Source organism: Phalaenopsis equestris, unplaced genomic scaffold (assembly GCF_001263595.1).
Source record: "Phalaenopsis equestris unplaced genomic scaffold, ASM126359v1 Scaffold000028, whole genome shotgun sequence".
Taxonomy (NCBI): Eukaryota; Viridiplantae; Streptophyta; class Magnoliopsida; order Asparagales; family Orchidaceae; genus Phalaenopsis; species Phalaenopsis equestris.
Genome location: NW_018164470.1, coordinates 67,121 through 77,545, shown reverse-complemented (window position 1 = coordinate 77,545; position 10,425 = coordinate 67,121). Strand labels below are relative to the sequence as shown.

The following is a 10,425-nucleotide window of genomic DNA, read 5'->3' as shown; positions in this document are numbered from 1 at the left end:
GATTATTGAAAATAACCCAGAAATAACCTGAAATTAACTTAGGAATAACCTCCGCGACACATAGAGTTACGTCAGGAGTCCGCACAGAAAAATTTGCTCTAAGCGTGGTTGAAATACAGGAGGCGCTCAAACCCTTCTTATCAAAAATCAACTTGAAGTTGGTGTTCACGGAGCTCCTGATGTCAATGAGTATGCTTCCAATCTGGTAATTATCTTTTATAGCAGTGATGAAAATAGCGTTGTTTTATGGTTTGCCCTGCAGGGATAAGTTTTCATCAGTAACAATGATGGGAGGGTGAGAGTTGTGTCGCTTTGTTAAGGCTGTTGCACATAATTCACCCTCCAAAAACCTCTTCAAGCTGGCTCGGCAGTTGAATCTTCTCCATCCTTTGTGACATAGTTGGAACTATGCTAGTTATGTGTATTTCATGGGAACAAACCGACTTGCTTACAATTTCTTGCATAGTAGTGTTTTCCTATCCTTGGGTGATTGCCCAGTGCGCTATCAACTTTTTTAGTTTCAAAACTTTAATCAAATCTTTGATCAAACTTTAGATGTGCCGGCAATTTTAGTGTCATGATCATGGTCATAATGACATGCGCAGTTTTTCTTCCGGTTCCAGAGAAACACTCAAACATTCATAAGGGTCACCTTCTTGAAATATTCTTTGTTTTGGATGGTCTCCACTGTCTTAGTCATTGAGACCCTTAAAGGAGTCTCCTTGGGTATCTCGTAAGCAGAAAACAATCACTACTCATAATGAACAAGTCGTTGTTTGAGATATCAAACTCGTTCTTCTTATTAATGGGCTTAGTCAGTCACGCTGTTGTACTCTTATGCTCAGCTAATGTACTCTTATGATGATATGTGGTTGTTGGCTAACTCCAATAGCTCAGCTAGTGTCTTCAGCCTTTATAATCCTAACGCGTAACAAAAAGGCTCTACCATTAAAACTTGTGTAAGGGTCGCATGTGTGACTGTGAGTTCTAACAAAAAGGCTCTACCTTCGCTCTATCCCTGGTGAAGCTACATAAGAGCTTACAAGTTCTTCTGGGGTTATTGATCATTGGTGAACTATGTGACGAACATTCACTTGAAATTTGTGAACGATGTGATTACTCCTGGTAGTAATCTATTGAACCACACGAGGGTCGAGTCCCTTTACATGGTGAAAAAGAGTCGACACTTCAATGTGTCGTTGATTTTGAGAAGACATGGTTAACTGAAAAAAATGGATGTGATCCATTTGTCCCTGATAAGATTAAAGTGTCAAAATCTTGAATCATTATCGTGGCTCAAAATAGATATATCGCGAGAATTCATTTTTTAGCCGACACAATGCTTCAGTATGCCCAATATGATGTGGATCAACCAACTCTGACCTACCTCTGTCACGATAGTGGGTTTCATCCACTCTCTCCAAAATCGGGTGTTGGGGGGGTCCTTCTCGTTGCATTGTCTCTCTTCATGTTGATGGCATGATCCATGATCATTGCATCTTTTAGGATGTTGAATATGAGACTGTTCTTGAATCACAACAAAGGAATAGAACATAATGAGGGGCGCGAGAAAGAGAGAGAGAGAGAGATGAACTGAAAGAACATTGTCCCTTTATAAAATATTTTCCCTATTTATGGAGAAGGTAGTACAAAAATGATATTATATTTTTATCGCATTTGTAAATGGTCTATAGGGGTATTTTTTATATTTTACAAGTGTTGGCTTATTTTAGGCTGCCTTTAGCTCGGTCTTCTAAGCTTAGTTGATCTTGATTGACTAGTTCGGCTCAGTCGACTGAGTTTGGTCGGCAAAGTTTGACCGGCCGCTGCAAATTATCTTCAATCCCCTATAAGGAGTGTTTGGGTCTCCATTACGTGGTCGAAAATACTATAGAATCGGCTCTTCCATTGGGGCAGTTTTTCTGCAATTGATGGCTTGGACGATCTCGTCTTATTTTAGGTCGAATGACTTATGGGGGTCCTTCGCCCTCTTTTTGTTTTTTTTTTTTTTTTTTTTTTTTTTTTTTGATCTAATTGACTTGGTTCGTATAACTTAACTTGTTCGGTTAGGTGGATCTCAGGATCTCCTTAAAGTCTATTTGCCCCCATTAAATTATTCTTTCCTGGCCGTTAGATCTCTATAAGATTAACGTAGACACCTTTGTGATGTTCAATAATTTATATACAACAATTGCTAACTTTCTTTTTTTCACTCTATCATATCACATAATAAATTAAAGTCAATTATAATAAACGCCTCATGTAAGGGCGAAACTAAAAGCAGGCACGTGCACACACACACACACACACACACACACAATAATAATATGAACGTGTTTAATGAAATTCATCTATTTATTATGTTTACTACAGGCATCAAGATATCTACATGCGAAAAAGAAAAGATTAGAAAATAAAAAATAAAAATACATATTTTAATAATACAAAATTAGGCAAATGATCCTATCATGAACTTATTTTATTAAGCGTTAAGATATATTATGATATAACAAATTCCTTCTTAAATGAAAAATTATCAAATAAATTCCTCCCCACTCCATGCATTGATTATAAATACACATATGTCAAAATTCATGAACTTATTTTATTAAGCGTTAAGATATATTATAATATAACAAATTCCTTCTTAAATGACAAATTATCAAATAAGTTCCTCCCCACTCCATGCATTGATTATAACTATACATATGTCAAATTCTTTATTAAAATAAAACATTATTACTTATCATGACCAACATGCATATTAATTCCAAGCTTAAATTACTGGGATATTAAAGAATATTTGCATTATATATTATGTTCTTTACTAAATTGTTAGTAGTATTAGTATTTTATACACTAGTTGAATGTAAAATCCAAATTCTGGGAACAAATCATGGCTAATGTTACCTTGAATCATTGCTAGTCTGAACATAAGAAAAAGGATCTGTACATGATACTTAAAATAAATTCTAGAGAACTGACATAGCAAAGCAAAAGAACCACTCTTTCTAAAAAGAGTGGAAGGTTATAATGCAATCAAGGTAATTGTCTCACAAGCTGTAGTTGGAGAAACTTCGTCGACACCCTTCTTAAATGAATGATACAAAAAACAAGGGATAAATCCACAACACACTTAACGAAACTTATTTCTCGGTGTCCCTCGTTAAAGACCCCACCGGAGCCACAACTGTTGTGGTATGGCTAGCACCGGCTCCCTGCTTCACTCAAAAAGTCAGTATTAGATATAGCCAGAACAATCACAAGTTGTCAGGAATATTTCTTTCACTGCTTTGTGGAATGATAAATTGCAGGAAGGAAAAGGTACCTGCATATTTGAAACCTGGCCCCGAGTTCGGGATGGTGTTTTGTTAAGATCAATCATTTTAGAGTCTGTATTACCGTGATGGTCACTGTTAGCAAGTATTGCAGGAGGAGAGACTTCATGGTTTGGTTGCTTCTCTCTCCCCATTGGGTGAGATGAGTGATCATAATCTACGTGGTTAGCATGCTGAAAAAACTTTTGTAAACTTCCATCCTCAACCTGCCCATGTTTATTGGCAACAAACTGGACAGCAAAGTTGATAACTAAAAAAAGAATTTTTGCTTGAATGAATTGAGTTGAGCCAAAAAAGTAAATTCTAACCTCAACCCTCTGCCTCAACAGAAGGTATCTTGCATGAGTTCTTTTTCCCCCAACATGCACAATGGTGTCACATTGCAAGCATAGGGAGCTTCCATCTATTTCACAATAGAAAAAAGCTGCAACCAGATGGAGGATTTGGAGAAGTTAGGGGAATAATTCAGGCAGAAATTTGAGTAAGATAGAGCGCGAAAAGTACCCGGTGACACTTCGCATATATCACAGCGGGGAACTTCACTGGGATCAGCTAGACCTACACGTACATGCCGGCTTGCAAGTTTATTACACTTGTGTACCTGTACCTCAAATTTCAGGAATAAATGAGTTCAGGATATTGCATGGGGCTGATGTTTTGTTTCTCTATTTTTTCTCATTTCAAGTTGTTTCTTAACTCAAAACACATGCAGCTAGTATTTATGCGTTCCAAAGTAATTATATTCTGTGCCTGAGGACTCGAAAAAGAAAAACAATACTATCATGTGGCTTGTCACAGCATGTAAGTCCTATATATGATGACTACCTACAGCACTTGCAAATCTGGAAGAACATAGTAGAACAATAATGAAATCATTAATCCACACAACTAATAGAATATGAACAATTATGGACAATTCTCGTCGAAGCAAGAATGAAAAGGTTAGCATCTTTAGCTGCATATTCAAACTTTGAATGGCAAAGATAGGTCGGATATTCAAACTTTGAATGGTGAAGATAGGTCGGTGTGCTAAGTTCTAATTCCAATAGAATCCTGAATAAGAGTGAAGTATTTTTCTTATGAAAGCACATTTATAACATGCATATACCACTTTTATGGCCTACACTAGCATGTCTGATTCGTGTAAGCAATGAATAAATGGAATTGAAGCACAAAAACTTCGAAGCTTAAAATGTTCACATTACTTCAGGGCCGAATCAAATTGCTTTGCAGTTTTTGTCATAGGGTCCAAATTCTTATGCAACTAAATAATACAAAGAATTAGCAAAATGGATTTTCAAAGACAGCAATAAAAATAAATATTCACCTCCTTTTGATGTAAATAAAAAAAAAAAAGAAATAAAAGTTCAATCATAATTTAATAATCAATTAAACAAAAGAAAATCAAAGAGGAAATGTTAACATAAAAAGTGACAAATCAAATTGGATTTGCAATGCAATTAGAAAGCAAATTTATAACATATTTAACAAAATGAAAAAAAAAAGAATTGACCAAGTATGACAGTAATAGAAAATACAAAAAAATATAAATGGAAAAAAGTAAGAATTCACCATGTAGCCCCAAAAATTAATAGTGGCACTTACATTGCAAACGCAGGAGTTAGCATCCAACTCGCCACACAACATTTAATAAAAAAAATTTATTTACACCAAAAATAGAGTAATGCGTGCTCCAAATTTTCTATTTATTAATCACATTCAACAGCACAAATAGCAAAATTTTCTTAGTCTACACAATTACTATTGCTACAGAAATAAAAATCAATTCTAAGATGCCATACATACAAAGCTCGAGGAAATGAAAATATCCATAACAATAGAAATCAATTATTGGAATATCATCATTGCCAAAGTAATAGATCTCATAAAAAGTAAAACAACCAATGAGTAAAACATAAAGCCGAAATCTGGAATGATGAATTGCAAATAAAGATTTTTTGAATCAAACCTAACTTGAACCGATGGAAGGAAAAATTTAAGGTTCAAAGGTTTAACTAAAATCCAACCAAGGGATTCAACTATAATGATGTAAATAATATAAAAATTAATTATTTTTAAAAATGAAATAATCTAATAATGCAGATAAGTAACTGATAATATATATACATGCACACATCATGAACTAGAATTCCTACACATGAGAATCCTATAAAAAATTACATTCCAACACTATCACCGTTGTAATTTTTACTCAAATTAAGTCAACCACCCAAATTAATAACTGAGCAATTCAAAAGAGAAATTTCACAGATTTATTCTTGTTCTTTGCAAATTGACCCATTAAATCCAGAACTCATAATCAAGATTGCAAGTCACAATAGATATGAAAATTATTGAAATGAACAATGCTAAAATCTAAACAAACAACATGTCAAAGGTCCAAAATAGAGGAGAAGAATAAAAAGAGAAGAAGAAGAAAATTGGAGAGAATGAGAAGTTTAGCTGAATTTAGGTAAGGAACCCTATTTACATGATTTTAAGTTATAAAATTTAAGGAATGAGGAAACCTTTCAAGATAAAAAATACTATTAGAGTTTAGCTGAATTATTTTGAGTTATTGATTTAAAAATTGGTTATTAATTAAGAAAATTGATGATTTTATTACACAGTTTACGAAAAAAAAATCATAAGGAAAGCTGCTTCAAGGAAAATCATTAAATATGATGTGATAGGAAAATATCTAATACAAGAAACAACTGATTCATAAGTTTGGCGATTATACATTTTTTTATATTAAGCTTATTACTTAACTCTATCATTGCCGAGTCTCAAGTCCTGCATGTGAAATGTGGAGGGTTGTGTTAGGTAGTCGACTGTCAGCATTAAATTTTGTCAAAAAATTATGACATAGTAGGACAAAGGCTTGTTTATTGTGTAGAACTTTTTATTAGCAACTAATGTTGCCAATAATTTTGCTATATTTTTATACAACCATATTTTATGAAATTTAATGATGTTTATATTACTCAAGTTTTAAGATTGTTTCATAATATAATGCATAATAAAATATCCAAATATAGAAATTTACATTTGATGCTTTTAGCTTTAACTTATATTGATATAGGTTGATTGATAATAGCTGTTAGCAATGTTAAATATTTTTAAAATATTTATGATAATCCAAAAGAAAAAAAAATGGTCAAACAAAGGTCATGTAATGTAAGATAAATTGACAAATGATTATAATCAATACAAGGAAAGGCAAAAGATCCAATAAGATAAACCTTCAAAGGGGCCAAAATAAGGTTTCTAACTTACTATTCTAAAAGTTGATATGTTACAGTTCAACCTTGATTTAAGGATTTATTGATAAATGATTAGTGTGATAATCTAATGATATGAATATGTCAAAGCTTATACATATGACACATCTATGACTATGAATAGCACAAGAATGATAAAAAATTAGAAGAGATGCAACTAATTTCATACTAGCATTTGACTATAGTAGTACATTAAATATGGACTTAAACGATTCATTTTATTTCTTTATAGATAGGTGTATTTAAAGCTTATGATCATATTTTACTTGTATAATTAAAAAATTTTATCTTGCTTTAAAATTAATACACTAAAATAGTCAATTCTTTGATCAATACTTGCTCATGTTAATTCAAAGTATGCATAATATTAGTATTTGTTCATGTATTTTAAGCCTATATTAGAATTATTTATCCAACTGAGCTTTTAGCTTGTCAGAAATTATGTTGAGTACTTTTAAGTAAAAGAAAATAAAAAAAAAGATGTAGTCATAGCAAGGTGACCAAATTTGTCCTTTGTTCTAGAATTTAAATGTACATTTTTGGATGTATGATAAAAGAATGATTTACATGATGTAACTTAAAAAATATTTTTGAAATGTATAAACTTTCTATAAATTTTTTAGAAATTTTATAATATAATTTGATGATTTAACTTATACACTTCTAAATTAACGGTTATAATGAATCTAATTGGATGATTATGGAAGCGTAGTAATATTTTGTGATGACTTAAATACACATTCAAACTTAATTAATAATACAATTTCTCTTTAAACGTATTAGACAATTATAATCCTTGCCTCTCAACTAGCAATGTTGGTAGGGGTGAATTCTTTGTTGTTAATGGGATAGTAAATTTCATCAATGGCAGGTGTAGAGGTTAGCACCATAGTACCTAATAATTTTATCATGATTATTAAATCTGAAAAAACCTGCATTTCCATCGTCGGAATGATATTGGGGGCTTGTCCTAAAGCTCCTTTGATCATCCTTGCAATTATTTCTTCTAATTCTATAAGCTAACTATTAGCACAAACTCTCAGTTCTCCATATTCACAAATTTTCCTATTTTATGTTGCTCTATCTCCCTAATGTTTGGTTTTTATTCTTTGTATTAATCCAAACTCACTATATCTTTCAAGATTTTAGATCCTGATCTGTACGTGGTAATGTTTAAACTCTACTAACGAATCTTGCACAAATGGCAAAAAGTTCTGAGAAAATCCATTGCAAACAGAAAATACCTAAAAAAATCATATATCAAAAATGGACCTTTGACCCTTTATTTATAGAATTTTGGGCTATAAGAGAAGCTATAGTTTGACCTTATAACATAAACAAAAGAAGAAATTCATGATAGGACAATTAGAAACATGTGAATATTATGGTCAATACATTAATATATACATTTTGAACAACCCCCACGCTAAGTTATTAGGAGATTCATTGACTTGAAAGATGACGGATGCATGTTGGCAAAGAAAGCAAGCTAGAAATTTGCATGAGTTGGGGAGATAAAAAATTTTGATTTTGATTTCAAGTTTGGGTTTTCGATATTTTTTTAATGAATCAACTTAAATTTGAGGTAGTAAGTTTATGAGCTTGTATGAGTATAAGCAATAATGATATTGCTAACAAATGGAAACAGTTTAGTTGTTCAACTTGAATGGGTAAATTGTCAAGTGTGAAAGATATGCAAATTCTAACATTGAAAACAAAATTTCTTAAATCTTGTGCATATGAATTTGTGTAAATTAGATTAAATATCATAACACGTTAGAAATTATTCTTATTGTTGAAAGCATATTTACGGTATACTATTCATTGTGTAACAAGCAATAATGTTATTAATTTAAGCTCAATGTTGAATGTCGTATGTTCATACAAATATTTTGTTAAGTGTATACTAAAGTTGTTACTTGTGTTCAAAAACAAGGAGGATTGACCAAGTGTTTTCCTATTTTAGTTGGATTACATCATGAATCAACTTTACGCCTATATCATTTGCTTTAGTTATGGATGCTCTTACTGGACATTTACAGGAAGATGTGCCTTGGTGTAAGCTTTACATTGATGATATCCTTCTTATGGATAATACTAGAGAGTTCAGAAAAAACTTGAATTATGGAGGTCAAGTTTAGAATCTAAAGGCTTTCGTCTGAGCAGATAAAAAATTGAATACATGAAATGTAATTTTAGAGATGGTGGATGTAGTGGCGAGGTTGTGATAATGGATGATCAAGTCAAATGAGTGAACATTTTTAGATATATCCGATTTATTATTCAAAGTGTTGGTGATAGAGATGGGGAAATTATTAGTAGAATTCAAGTTGGATGGTTGAAGTTGAGGAACGCATTAACTCTATTGTGTAATATAAAAGTATCGCTTAGACTTAAAAGGAAAATTTTATAAGATGGTAGTGAGATTTGCAATGCTTCATGGTGCAGAATGTTGGTCTATAAAAGAGAAGCATAAAATTAAATAAAGTGTTGTTGAGATGAGAATACTCAAGTGGATGAGTGGCTTTACACTAAGAGATAAAATGTGAAAAGAATATATCTGTGAAATAGTTGGAGTAGCTCTAGCGGCAAACAAGATTAGAAAGAGTTGCACAAGATGGTTTGGTCACATTAAACTTCGACCATCTGATGACTCTGTTAGAAGAGTAGATGTTTTAGATTTGACTTATACTAAGAAAAGTATGGATAGATTTAAAAAAGATTTGGGCATGTTGTATAAAAAACGATCTTAATTTATTAGAATTAAATGAAAACATGAGACTCAATAAGACACAATGGACAAAAAGGATTAATGTAGCCAGCCCCACTTAGTGGAAAAAAGGGTTGTTATTGTTGTTTTTGTTGTTGGATACATTTTTAAATAAATGCCTCTAGTAAAAACTGTATATGCTTGTACACTATTGTTCAGCATATCTAAAATTAAATCACATGTTTATTTAATAATTCAATAACAAAAAATATATTTAGTTTCAAAAAAATCATAATGTGAAGGATAAGTTCAAAATGACATGTTTATTATATTATATTAGCCCAGGTTATCCCCGATGCGCCTAACAATCGAGTACAACACCCTCCATGGGGGGGAATCGAATCCCAGACCATAAGAGACTTACAACTGACAAGCAGATGCCCGACCAACTGATCTGAGCACGCGGCGCATATATATATATATCAAAGAAATGGCCGAAGACTATTAAACAAGCACCAACCATACCTAGGTGTGCTAAAAATTCAAGCACCACACCCTACACACGGAGAAATTCGAACACATGACCTGATGTGACTTACAATATTCATAGAATTTATTCTACTAACATATCATTGCACGCGCACAAATCTTATTTAGTATTTAAAATATTCAAAATTGTCACTTTTAACTCATAAATAAAATCATGAAAATCTTTTGCTTCACAGCGCATTAGAGCATCCATTCTTAGCTTCTTGTTGTCTTTAAGAAGTTGAGTGCAGCTCAATAGCTCACTAAAGCTATTTTCTATTGAGTATTAATATATAATACTTTAATTGAAGATGTCTTTGTTTTAATTAATTTATATATTTTATAAATCAAAATTTTATAATATGATATTTTTTAATTTATTTTCCCTATTTTAATCTAGTTATTTTATTTTTTTTTGCAAATTTTATGGTATTATTAGCATTGCTGAGCTTTTTAAAAAGGTGATAGTAAAGTTGTGGTGGTAAAACAACTTTTTGGAAAGCTAAAATAAGAATTATATATATATATATATATATATATAAAATTTCATGCGATTTATCTATGT

General features: G+C 31.8%; 1 protein-coding gene across 4 annotated transcripts in view; it reads right to left on the bottom strand.

Moving 5' to 3' along the window:
- Positions 1-2,887: 2,887 nt before the first annotated feature.
- LOC110018631 (B-box zinc finger protein 19-like) overlaps positions 2,888-10,425 on the bottom strand; it is a 34,612-nt gene continuing 27,074 nt past the window's right edge. For 2 of the 4 annotated variants that reach the window (XM_020715992.1, XM_020715996.1), the window contains 4 exons: positions 3,843-3,939; positions 3,647-3,762; positions 3,329-3,568; positions 2,888-3,218 (listed from right to left, as the gene is read on the bottom strand). In XM_020715992.1, coding sequence (XP_020571651.1) covers positions 3,147-3,218; positions 3,329-3,568; positions 3,647-3,762; positions 3,843-3,939 — 525 coding nt within the window. In that variant the 3' untranslated portion in view covers positions 2,888-3,146. The remainder of the gene's footprint in view (positions 3,219-3,328; positions 3,569-3,646; positions 3,763-3,842; positions 3,940-10,425) is intronic. The other 2 variants (XM_020715995.1, XM_020715993.1) reach the window with 2 other exon arrangements.